Source organism: Chanodichthys erythropterus, chromosome 2 (genome assembly GCF_024489055.1).
Source record: "Chanodichthys erythropterus isolate Z2021 chromosome 2, ASM2448905v1, whole genome shotgun sequence".
Taxonomy (NCBI): domain Eukaryota; kingdom Metazoa; phylum Chordata; class Actinopteri; order Cypriniformes; family Xenocyprididae; genus Chanodichthys; species Chanodichthys erythropterus.
Window position 1 is genome coordinate 16,701,971 of NC_090222.1, and position 13,712 is coordinate 16,715,682.

General features: G+C 37.7%; 1 protein-coding gene across 1 annotated transcript; it reads left to right on the forward strand.

Moving 5' to 3' along the window:
• The first annotated feature begins 653 nt into the window (after window positions 1-653).
• Window positions 654-10,138, forward strand: has2 (hyaluronan synthase 2). Its single transcript, XM_067393342.1, has 4 exons — window positions 654-763; window positions 5,108-5,734; window positions 7,797-7,898; window positions 8,933-10,138. Exons 2-4 carry the CDS (start codon window positions 5,108-5,110, stop codon window positions 9,860-9,862), a joined length of 1,659 nt encoding a protein of 552 aa, XP_067249443.1. The 5' UTR covers window positions 654-763; the 3' UTR covers window positions 9,863-10,138.
• The last annotated feature ends 3,574 nt before the right edge of the window (window positions 10,139-13,712 follow it).

Consider the following 13,712-nt stretch of genomic DNA (forward strand, 5'->3'; position numbering starts at 1 on the left):
CATTTTATGGTTATTCTTCGTCCTTTTTTTAAATGAATTGTTGTTATTAATTACTTTATATATTTTTATGTTTTTAGTTTTTTTTTTTTTTTTTAAATCTTTACAACTTAGTTTTTTAGCTGAAGACTCTTTGGCTAATTGCTTGATAAACTCATACCCACCCCCATTTCGGAAGTTTGAATGGGCAGCACTTTTTTTCTCTTAGATGTTCGCTCCTCCTCGCCCCCGAACCAACCCCCTTATTAAAACAAGTCCATAACCCTGCCCGGTTAAAAAAGAGTCTTACAAATGTATGACTTACAGGAAGCATAGACCTAAAGCGTCTGAAAGAAATTAGACGCAGAAAAGGACAGTTCACCACTTAAATCTGTGCGCTTGGAAAAACTTGAATGAATTACATTTGGAGTCACCAACATTGACTACTGTTGGATAACTTTTTTCTTTATCTTTTATCAACTGACAAAGTCAGAATGAACTGCCAAGATGCTCCAACAGACCTCATCACAGCAGACTGATAAAAACCATATATGATGTATTGGAGGAGGCGTGAAACTTGAATGTTCGTTCGTTATATGGAAAACGTGGATATTGCACATCTTTGCAATTTGAAGCAAGGAGTTTTTAGATGCTCCATGTCGGTCTCCTCTGTTCTCTTGCCCAAAAACTTGTATGGGAAGGTTTGTAAAGTGTCTGGAACGTGCAGAGTCTCGTCAGACAGCATCCCTGTTAAACCAACGGGACATCTTCACATAGCTGCTCCAAGGTAAGACCATGAATTATTCAGTGTATAACTCTTTTTAATAATATAGGCTACTTTGTTCTGCTAGATTAATAGTTATCTTTGCATGCATTTCATGTTGTAATGGAATTTTAAACAATCATGAGGGGGAAATCTGAATGAATGGAGTTCAGCCATAAGCATTTGCAATACCTACACGTGCCATTTTTTCTCCAAGGTCCAACAGGTTGTATTTAATTTCTCTCACCGTATTTCTCAGTAACAAGACCGTTACAGCTGATAAAGAACATCAAATATTTTCACCTAGCATTATTTATTTATTTTCACAGCATTACTGTGCTGCATGTCAGCTGCTCTTTCTGACAGGTTTCATACAAGTTTTTACATTATTTTCTCGATTACAGTTAGGCTTCTAAACAACATCAACTTAATACATTTAGAGCAACGTTTACTGGGTATTTGTAGTTCTACAAGGGCCATAGGCTGATTAAACACCATCTGGACACTCTGACCAATAACAGAACAGAACAGATACTGCGCGCAATCCAGCAGCAGCCGTAAAACTGATGGTGACGCAGGCTAGTAATGATGCGTAATGACGCTTTTCAGTGGGCTCTCTCGGGAGTCACCATGTAATATAAGTGAAATAATATAAATTAAGCACTTCATTTTTATACAAATGCCATTTTTCTCTCAGTATAATTTCAGGGAACAGTCTTTTTAGGTTCGAATCGTGCAAAATGAATTGTGTTTTGGCATCCCTATTTCTAAAATACTTTTAAAACAAAACTTGTAGCCTATCATAAAGTGATAGGTATGTGTATTTAAAAAAAAAAAAATAAATAAATAAAAATAACGTAGCTAAACTAAGCCTAACGGGAAGCGCAAGAGCAGTCTACTATCGCCATGGTAACCTCTTCAAGCGAACGCGGCTTCTGTTCTGAGTCTTTTTAACTCGTAATCTAATTGTGCGGTTGTTTGAACAGGCTACTGAAACGTCCATCCATACACTTGTATGTTTTAAGAATGCATGCTTTTGTTTTGACTTTCTTAGGGGGGTTCAAGCCTTAATTAGGGGGGTCAGACCCCCCAATTGCCACCATAATTTGCACCCTGCTTAAAAATACATGAATTCATCCTTAAAATGCTAGTTTTGCAGATGTTTCCCAAGCATTTACATGCTAACATGTTCTCTCAGTATGTGTCTTTACAGTTGTTAACAGAGTTTTCATATTATGAGGCACTGATCATATTAGGCACAAGGCAATTTAATTATATGTGTCTCTTAGGCTACTTCAAAATGATAGCCAGTGTGAATAATGTTTTTACCTTCAAAATACTATTTTGTTATAATTTGATGCTAAACTTCCTCAGCATTTGCAGATATTCCCTGTTGTAAATGTGCAGGGTGTGTGGTTGTGTCATTGGCAATCAGACTGCAGTTGGAGGTCATAAAGCTTCGACCTTGGCCATGTACCTGGGATAAGACCCAGCTGTTCACCACACAGTCTAGCACAAGTAAAAGAATTTGTGTCAAGTCCAGGGGACTTCTGGTGGCCAAAGTTCATACAATAACCTAATTGCAGTTAGCCCTCAAGGCACGTATTACAGCTTGTGGAAATGCCACATTATTTCTTCTGACAGTCTCAAGCATTAGATATTTTTTTAGGACTGAAGGTGAGGTACAGTGAGGTTTCTGAAAGGTGGAAACAGGGCTGAAGGCAGAAATTAGCACTAAGCCTAGTGGCAGCAGCCTGAACAGCAGGCAACATGGCGGCCATAATGTCTGACAAGGCCACACCACAGAGCCGTGGCAGAGTGATGGATGTGTCTCAGTGCTAGTGGTTGGATAGATCCTTTGGGAGGAGGCTGTGGCAGTTCCCCAAGTTCCTAGATTCCCCACCACCTCAGAACCACCCACTTAGGAGAAGCAGAAGCTTCTTCCAATGCTTGACAATACACTGGGGTATCTCAGAAGGGCAGTACGAGCAACAAGGCAGTGTCTCCAGCTTTGTCGCAATGCCAAAATTCCCACCAACACAATTTCAGTGAAACAACTTATTTGACGGGAAAACCGATTAGCTATAGAGTTAAAATCTTTGAAAGCTATCTTTCAAGTACTCTGATAGTTTTATTCTAACATTTAAAATTATTTTATATCTTATTATATAATGTTGTAGATTTGTTTATAATTTAATATTTAAACCATATGATGGTTTATGAATACAGGATCAACAGACCACCAAAGTAGTTTTTGCTAATTTTAGAAGACAACTCTCACAGAATCCATTGCTTAGTTAAAATTATCTCCTACTTTTTTACCCAATTCCTCTAAAAGAAGTATTAAGCTATGAGCCATGGATTTCCTGCTGCATAACAACTGTTCTTGATGGCCATTCAAGAGTTATTGTGTTTCAAATAAAGCTTTGCCTAAAAGAAGCTCATCTAAATCTGAGGATAAAGATGAACAAATCCTCTGGCCCCATTAAGTTAGACGATCTTCCTCCCCCTATATTCAGGCATTGTGTAAAAATCCTCTCCAGATGAATAATATTCAGATATATAAGAGTCAAGCAAAGTAATTTTCTGGTTGTGTTCAGGAGGCCTTTTGGCTAGTGCAAATGTACTTTTCTTGCACGGCAATATTTCATCTACCTTCAAAGCGGAGTTACAGTTTTCCCCATTGAGGATGATTCAACTCTCAGTGATCCTTGACACTCTGTATCTCCTCCCTGCTCTGTTGGATCATGGCCAGATAATATACGACATAGTCAACTAGTAATGCAAACAAAAGATTATATATTTAACTGTTATTTCAGAATGATAATAACAAAGATAACAATATCCATCCACTCCAATGGAGGATAATGTTCTGTTTATTATTAGTGTACGCTCCTAAGTCTGATTGGCTGTGATTCCAAGTGATTCCAATTATATCATTCCTCTGTGTTGTTATCGTTATAGTTGTGGTGTGAACTTCCCTATTCTCATTAAATTAGAATGATTATTAAAACTTTATGGCTATAGTTATCGTCTTTGGTGTGAATGGGCCTGTGCTGCAAATTACCATATTTCATTCAGTCAGAGAAAATCTATTGAAGGCAAATGTTTCACACAGGACCACTTCATCAAAGGGATTATCTAATAGGACGCACACCTCCATTCACAACAAGATGAGTCAATCTGCACATGTAAACCCTGAACATTCATCAGTGGAGACACAAAGCCCACACCAATTTTGTGTAAACATGAGAAATGAGGCCATTCACAAAGACAGTGATGCTTCTGATAATCCCGTATAACGTGATTAGCTTTAGTGGCCTTTTAGGTGTGGGCAACATTCTGTCTTGTCAGCAGTCTTAGAACTTTCAAATGAGCCTTTCAGGTTCATCTAGAGTTTAAACAAGACATGAAAGCAGGTTTAGGGATACCCCAAGAGTAGTATAGGCGTTTTAGACATTAACACCACATGCTTCCCTTAATCCAACAGGCTTGCACGTGTCTGTTGGATAAGGTGGGGTTTTTGAGGGTCCGGAGGGCCTCGTAAACATGCAGGATGACGTTAAAGGCTGCGACACGTGCCAGTTAGATTCACACTGTGCTGTAGTCCATCATATCAGCCTCTCTCCCAGGCCAGAACTGCTGTATAATCTAAACCAGGAGGGATAATATCAAAGAAAAAACGAGATTTGAGTGGCGAGAGTCGATAAAACAAGACGCCGTCATTAATACAATGGCCGTCTTCAGCAGTTATAAGACAGAGGGTCTTTAGTGCAGCCCTCTGAAATCTAAATTTCACTGTTCATGCGTTCCCACGGAGATATAAACAGATGATGTCAGAGGGTGGTGCTGCATAGTCACGTCTGCCAAGCAGATGGGGAACTGCATTAGTTAGGCAACTTGGAACAAATGGTCATAGAGACTGCTTCAGAAGAGGAGGAAAGAGGAAGAAATATGATGCTGTCTGAAATATACTGCTGCTTATGCAGCAAGAACAGATGCATGTATTCTATGCTTGTATATAAGCAACAATCTGTCATTGCCACCACAAAACTGTCCACACATCTGCTTTAATTTCATTTATGAGTACTGTCCATGAAGCTGTTCGTAAAGGGAAGGTTCAGCCAAGAATGAAGATGTTGTCATTGTTTACTCACCCTCATGTCGTTCCAAACCTGTGTGAGTTTTGTTCTTATGCAAAACACAAAAGAAGATATTTTGAGGAACATTTAAAGTCAATGGGGTCCAAAACAACACTGGACCACACTGACTTTCATTGAAAACACTGAGAATTTTTTATTTTTTTGTTTATTTGGTTCAATCAAAATCATGAATATTCACCCCTTAATGTCCTATTGCTGTTTTCAGATGAGATGTGATAAAGCGATCACCTACTTAAGGATTGTTGGGACGACAATGTTCGGCATTTCGCTGCTGGTGGGAATCTCTACTGCTTATATCATGGGGTATAAGCTCATAACGACTGCAGGAAACTATTTGTCCTTTGGTCTTTATGGAGCAATTCTAGTCATTCACCTCGTAATCCAGAGCTTTTTTGCTCTGCTGGAACACAGGAACATGAGACGCTCCCTGGAAACACCAATCAAACTCAACAAGTCACTGGCCCTTTGCATCGCAGCATATCAGGAAGACCCCAGCTATCTGAAAAAGTGCTTAATATCTGTGAAGAGGCTCACCTACCCTGGCATAAAGGTCATTATGGTTATCGACGGGAACAATGATGATGACTGCTACATGATGGAGATCTTTCGGGACATCATGGGCCGGGACAAGGTAGCCACCTACATTTGGAAAAGCAACTATCACCAGAAAGGACCGGATGAAACCGAAGAATTGTACGCCGAGAGCTTGCAGCACATTTCTCGCCTGGTTCTCAACAATAAATGTGTGTGCATCATGCAGAAGTGGGGCGGGAAGAGGGAGGTCATGTACACCGCCTTCAAAGCCCTGGGAAGAAGTGTCGACTACGTACAGGTGAGTCTATCTCTCTCAGGCGGCTCAAGCCTTGCCTAGCCAAGTACATGAGGGCAAATTGTACAAAGAAGCTTTTGTGACTTCTTAAGTGGATGCTAGGCTGAAGCATGTAGAGTGAGGAAAGTACATTCCTGGTTAACACTGATGCTGTTCATTGAGGGACTTCTGTGGGAAATCGTTTGCATATTCTGGGGCTATATCTGGCACTTCCAGAACAGATCGCTGGTATTTTCCATGCCATCTCAGAGAACATACTATTAGCTCATGACATTGAGAGGTTATCTTGCTCAAGGGAACATGTCACATAAATATATGTTCATAAATAAGCCACATAAATACATTAAACCACCAAGGACTCATCAAGTTTATTCTAGTATTCTAGTAGTTTATTCTAAACATGTAATTCCCGCTCCTGAATTTTTACAAGCTACAACCAAAAGAGAATTTTATAATGGTGCAAACTGTTGAGAACAGCTGTATACATGTGTTTTCACATTACAAACAGACTTTCTGTGGCTTTTTGGTAGAATGCTACATGAGGATATTTACTTTTGTTCAAACTATTTGCTACAAAATGTCTTTCTGAAGATTTATCGGTAAAACTAGTGATCGAATGTCCTCTTATGTAATACAAACAATTGTGCAATCAATTATGACGTAAGAGAGATTCATCTGAGGGCTGGTTCAGACAGTTGCGTTTTTTTATTGTTTTTGTATATAAATATGTGCTACAGAGACACATTTGGCTGTTTGACGCATGAACATCACATTTTTAAGACACCATGTCAAGAAAGGGATAAACATTTGACATGTAACGCAGCTTCAAAGTCAGTTTGTCAGTTTCAAAGCACTGGACCAATCAGAAAAAGCCCTGAGGGTGGGGCAAAGCACACAGCATGAGTTTAAGGCCCGTTCACACCAATATAACGTTAAGGATAGCTGAAAGTTAAGATAAAGTTTTATTTTTTTTTTTTTTTTTTAATTTTATGAGAATAGGAAGTCTGCAATAGAACTATAGCAATGACCACACAGAGTAACAACATTGTTTGAATCATTTTTAGAATTTTTTTTTTCCAGCTGATCAATCATAAATACATTGATAGCCAATCAAAATCCAAAAGCTTGAGCATTTAAAGTAGCAGCATGATTATAATAAACAGAATGTTATCATCCATTGGTGTGGATGCTAATATATATATATCATTATAGCTATCATTCTTGGTGTTAAACCTTTTTTATTATTATTATTTAAGTAAGCATTTTGTGTGAATGACCTTTGAGAACAGTAAACCCATAGCTGTCATTCACTGATAATCATGTAAGGGCTTCCTTGTAGACTGAACAATGTTATTTTATCCACATGCCACCTGGTTCCAATGAGATCCCCGACCTTTGCTCTGAGTGTAGAGCCCTAATTGTGTTTAACTTATCACTGATCTTGCTACTTGGCTTGTGGTTAGTCTCACTCTGGGGTTTAGTTGTAAAAACAAAGTGGCATACATGACTTTCTCTGGAAAAAAGCAAGAGAACATTTGGGCAGTGCTTGTTTAAAGTTTCAATGTTAGTGGGCAATGCTTGCTTGAAGTTTCAATGTTAGAACACTTAACCAAATCTCTATCGATATTTGAACAGTGTGTCCTTGTGTTTAATGAGCCCTACATTTTTGGCTCTATAACTGACTATGTAAGCCAGAACTTAATGATTAAGATGACATCTGGGAGAGACTGATATACTTGTCCCAGCATATTTAGCAGCACTTTTGATTCATTGTGACCACTCAAACAAAGACAATCTGTATATGCATGTGATTATGGAAAATAATAATATTTGCAGCAAAGATAAATCTCTTAAAAAGGAACATATGTCACATCAATGATGATATTAGGCATCTTGTATCTTGTTGAACAATGCCTCAGTATATGTGGTGCAAACACTGATTTTTCTGAAAACATTTTGTTCAGAATGGTAATATTTTAAGGAAAAAGAGCAGAGTTTAAAAACAAAAACCTTCACTAATTAGTGTGTATCCTTTACTTATGTAACTATATTGTGTTGGATGCAGGTATGTGATTCAGACACCATGTTGGACCCAGCCTCCTCAGTGGAGATGGTGAAGGTTCTGGAAGAAGATCCCATGGTTGGAGGAGTAGGCGGAGATGTACAGGTATGTAGTTTTAACAACATTCTATCAAATCACTCTACAGCATCAAACATTTACATGATATACAGCATATAGGCATTTTTTTTTCATTTACTTATTGCTAACATCTACTTATTTAGTAGAAGTCTAAATATGGTATTATGTTTGACAAGCAAAACTATGATATGGAGACTTTATAGGACATTATGTAAAGATCATGTTTCATGAAGATATTTTGTAAATTTCCTACCGTAAATATATAAAAAAAATTGTTAGTTATATGTGTTGCTAAGACTTCATTTGGACAACTTTAAAGGCGATTTTCTCAATATTTTGATTTTTTGGCACCCTCAGATTCCAGATTTTCAAATAGTTGTATCTCGGCAAAATATTTTTTCCTATCCTAACAAATCATACATCAAAGACTTATTTATTCGGCTTTCGGTGATGTATAAATCTCAATTTCAAAAAATGACTGGTTTTGTTGTCCAGGGTCACATTTTATCTAATGCTGTGGCATTTTTTCAAATAAATTTGAAGCTATTGTATAATATCCATATGAGGAATATCTGAATGTTTCCTTTGATATTAAATGTAATTTATTTTATTAATTTTCTATTATACTTTTAGAGTTACTGTAAACACACTGTTTGTAGGTTACATACAGTATAAGACTTCAGTAAAGTTACATGGACTGAAAAAATCTCTGTAAAATTCAGGGGTTTTCCCCAGAAAACCACCCACCCACCCATCCATTTTTTTTTGGGGGGGGGGGGGGGGAATGATTGTTCACAGTACTTAAATATTCCCTCACGACTTTGCTGTGTTCAGACGTCAACAGAAATGCATATTACTAGACATCCTGTACAAAGAACCTTTAGATCTCAGATGGGTTCTCACGGTTCTTTAGTGTTTCACTCTACATTCTGTACTATTTCCAAACATAGCATATACATCAATTTGTCTGATGACCAAGACATACCGGTACTTGTGACATTGTATACGTTGAACTACAGGCCCTTTGATTTCAAATTCTCTTTGTTAATCTGTCCCTCCAGATTCTGAACAAATATGAATCATGGGTCTCCTTCCTCAGCAGTGTGAGGTATTGGATGGCGTTCAACATCGAAAGAGCTTGCCAGTCATATTTCGGTTGCGTTCAATGTATCAGCGGGCCACTGGGAATGTACAGGAACTCCCTGCTTCATGAGTTCCTGGAGGACTGGTACAATCAGACATTCATGGGAAGCCACTGCAGTTTTGGCGATGACCGCCATCTGACCAATCGAGTCCTGAGCCTGGGATATGCTACAAAATACACCGCCCGCTCCAAGTGCATGACCGAGACGCCCATCACCTACCTGCGCTGGCTCAACCAGCAGACCCGCTGGAGTAAATCCTATTTCAGAGAGTGGCTTTACAACTCCATGTGGTTTCACAAGCACCACTTGTGGATGACCTACGAGGCCGTCATCACCGGCTTCTTCCCCTTCTTCCTCATCGCCACTGCGATCCAGCTCTTCTACCAGGGCAGGATCTGGAACATCCTTCTATTCCTGCTGATCGTCCAGGTTGTGGCGCTCATCAAGTCTTCATTTGCCAGCTGCCTCCGTGGAAACATCGTCATGGTCTTCATGTCCTTCTACTCAGTATTATACATGTCAAGTCTGCTGCCGGCAAAGATGTTCGCGATAGCCACCATAAACAAATCCGGTTGGGGAACATCTGGAAGGAAGACCGTCGTGGTAAACTTTATTGGACTTATTCCAATCTCAGTTTGGTTCAGCATTCTTTTTGTTGGCATTATTTATACAGTAATCCAAGAGACCCGAAAGCCCTTCCCAGAGTCCGAAAAAATAGTTTTGATAATCGGCGCAATTGCGTACGCCAGCTACTGGGTCGTGTTCTTGACTTTGTACGCTGTCCTCATTATGAAGTGTGGCAAGAGGAAGAAAGGCCAACAGTATGACATGGTTCTTGATGTATAGTATTTCCCAGTGTCCTTTATCCTTTCTACGTTTACATTAAAAACAATCTCAGACTGCTATCTGAAGGCGGGCTCTCCGCAGGTGACAGGAAGTGACGCCGTAAAGAGACATCATTGCTGCTGTGACTGTTAATAAGGATATTCCTTTGCAGTGATAAATGAAACACATTGTAATATGTGAGCTTTGACACTCTTGATGTTTTAGTATTCTTTGCACTTTCACGTTCACTCTCAATATGCATAATGCTTGATATAGATCTTTAAGGAACAAAATACCTCAGTGGTGATGTTTGCATTGTGTGAGTGTCGGATGAGACTCGTTTTTTTCTTAAGTAATTTATGATTTTTCCTTTAGTTTGTTTTATATATATAAAATATATTATGTATACATTTTTAGACTGAAATCCAAAACAGAACTTCTGAGTATTTTTTGATTGTGCTGTACTTTGTATTTGCATTGTGTATTTTATTGCCTTTTATATAGACTTGTTTATTTTTTGCTCTGCCACCAAAGATTCTCTATTTTCAATAAATATGAGGAAATGTATCTCTTTAAGACTTGCCTATCTGACCAAAATGTGAAATTAAGAAGCTGGATTTGTCTCTGTGATGACAGCAATAAAAGGCAAATCTAGGGATAAGTTATTCATTGACAAGAAGGGTGATGAACCTGTGTTATTATAAGTATTACACGGAGGGACGACCAGTCTATTTATACTATACTAAGGTTTATAACTTTCTTACATGATTTTTTATACAAAATATTTGTAATATGAAAGTATCGAATGCTGGTTCAGTTGAATGTTTTGAATTGTCCTATCAAATTAATTGACAGTTCCACACAATCTATGCAATTTCAGCATGTGCCAAAATCACATTGCTATGCAAATTCTCCAGAAAGTGACACAGGAACATTTGCACAAAAATGAGGGACAGATGCCTCTAGTGATTGTTATTATGTCACACAATCTTATGTCTTCCATCAATGTCCAGCTTTTCCAGTGATGCCAAACCTTAATTTCCTGGAAAAGCTCTTACCAGCATTATTTTATGGTTTACCAAATGTTTAAGTTAATGATTTGAATCATATATCAAAGTGCCAACATGTGATGATGAGTAAAGTTGCTTTGTGTTACAACAAACTATAGATTGTAATTAATGAGGGCTTTTACTAAAGCAGTATTGTCATAAAGCACTTTTGTGTTTGTGCCAAATAAAAGAAAATACTTTATAATGCGTATCCAACATGCTGTTTCCTTTGTTAAGCATCATGTCCTTGAAAAATAAATATATGACCTGATGAATCTGTTTTTTCTCTCTCTCTCTCTCTCTCTCTCTCTCTCTCTCTCTCTAACTCTGGCATCTGTTAGTATAGTGAGTAGGGGAATTCCTGAGACTGTTCTTACGCACAAGGACCTTACTTGGCCTTCGTTCCGCTATTTCATCAGCAGCTGATGAGGGATGAATAGAACGATTATTTTCATGCTGTATCAGAAAGGAGGATTGCCATGGAGCTGTGTTTTGTTTATAACATATACAATGCAAGCAGGATGAAGTAGCCACATAGTCAAAGTCTAGACTGAGCACTTAAAGATGTCTGCAGCGCTGCAGCATAATCCCTCAGCGCACGCTGTCACATTACTTTATAAATCAAAGATGATTTCATGGGTCAGAGTAGAGATGAAACTTATGGTTCTGTAAAAAAGAGTTCATTATTATGTTCGTAGCCGTAGCCTTGGCAGGCGATATCCATCTCAAACACTGCTGACAACTCTGAATTGTGCCCATGGCAGTCTTGGGAAAACCTGGGGCTGATGACGGTTTGAACCCACGAGCCGTCTTCCCTGGCTGTCCAAAAAATTCCTCAGACAGTGTGCAGTCTTGGCAGCTACACGGCTACACTCTTCCTCTCAGCCACAGGTGGAGATGATTCCATCTGTAAACTCCAGTCATGTGTAGAATAGGACAAGACCTGGGTGTTGCAGAATTCCTGGAAGTTTACTGTAATGCTTTGTGTGTATAAGGGATGCATGTGGCCAACAGGATTCATGCAACGAGTCAATCAATGAATGAATCAATCAATCAATCAATCAATCAATCAATCAATCAATCAATCAATCAATCAATCAATCAAGCAACCAATCAATCAATCCATCCATCCATCCATGAAACTTTCTTTAGTTTCTTTAAATTTCTATTGTTTTAATTATATATACATTAATATTTGGGTAACACTTTAGAATACTGATCCTTCATTAATGAATAACTACACAGGAACAAATGAGTAATGCATTATTAACACTCTAGTAACTACTATTAACTATCAAGAAACTCTGATTAATGAATAAGTAAGTAATAGTGCTCAGTTGTAGGTGGTAGTTCACTATTAACTAATCAGTAACTACTGTTTTTTCATACCTCTACGAGAACTACTAAGAACTACTATATACAGGCTCATAATTAACATGAATGAAGCATAATGTATAATTAATTCTAGAGTAAAGGCCTTGGTAACCCACTAGTAATGACTGAAGTATTACTGAATACTTAAGAAAGAATTACTAATTATTTGGATCAGTATTCTAAAGTGAAAAACATGATAAGTAACTACTAGAGTCATTGTAAACTTTTGATGTTTTTGTATGTTTTTGTACAGTAATTCTTTATGATATATTTGGTAACACTTAAGTAATTACTAATGGGTTACTATGATCTTCACTTTAGAATACTGATCCAAAAAAGAAGTAGTTACTGTAGAGTTATATAGTAACTCTTGAGTTATTACTATCCAGTACTTTACAAAAACCTCAAAAGTTTACAGTGACTTCAGTAGTTACTAGAGAGTTATCATGCTTTTCACTTTAGAATACTGATCCAAATAATTAGTAATTCCTTCTTAAGTATTTGGTAATACTTCACTCATTACTAGTGGTTTACCATAGCCTTTACTCTAGAATTAATTATACATTATTCATTATTCACATTAATTATGAACCTGTATATAGTAGTTCTTAGTAGTTCTCTGGGAGGTATGAAAAAAACAGTAGTTACTGATTAGTTAATAGTTAACTGAGCACTATTACTTACTAATTCATTAATCAGAGTTTATTGTTAGTTAATAGTAGTTACTAGAGTGTTAATAATGCATTATTCATTTGTTCCTGTGTAGTTATTCATTAATGAAGGATCAGTATTCTAAAGTGTTACCAATATTTGATTCTCCTTCCTGTTTGCCACATCAATTTAAAACCAGGAATCTCCAAATGGTGCATAACCTTGGTCACTGTATGGGGAAAAAGGCAGCTTGGACATCCTGAATAAGTTTTACTACAGGACTATTCCCTGAAATGGAAATGGGTTTAGCTTATGTCATGTTCTCAAGCACTCCCAGGGCTTTGGGAAGATGTCTGCACAGAGGTAACAATACACTTGATGTGACTGCCAGGTGGAGGTGGACAGACCGAATGGTGCAAATCACACCAAGGGCTTGTAAAACACTGTGTCTGCAGAGGAGACACGTGTATTGTCTGTTTTTTTTTTTATGCTGGGTACAAAAAGGGGCATTTACAAACTGTTAAAATCATTTGAGCCATCTATTTACATCTACCTATCTAGTTATTTTATTTTCAGTGTCCCATTTTGCTGTCAGTACTTTCGCTAGGACACATTTCTCAACACTTAGGTCACCTTTTCAAAACTCTTCACACGGTTCTTGAAGCTGCACATAATAGTAAATTTCACATTCAAAATGCATTAAAACACTTCAAACATGTCTCAAATCAAGTCATTCTTCCATAACACTTTGTTAATCATAAAACAACACTAAAAAGCATTATACAATGTTTTCTTTT

What these genes read in the sequence shown, in the direction of transcription:
- has2 (XM_067393342.1), top strand. Translation starts at nt 5,108, where the DNA reads ATGAGATGTGATAAAGCGATCACCTACTTAAGGATTGTTGGGACGACA. An exon ending in GAAGTGTCGACTACGTACAG is followed by an intron (nt 5,735 to 7,796) that starts GTGAGTCTATCT and finishes TGTTGGATGCAG; the next exon opens with GTATGTGATTCAGACACCAT. An exon ending in GAGTAGGCGGAGATGTACAG is followed by an intron (nt 7,899 to 8,932) that starts GTATGTAGTTTT and finishes CTGTCCCTCCAG; the next exon opens with ATTCTGAACAAATATGAATC.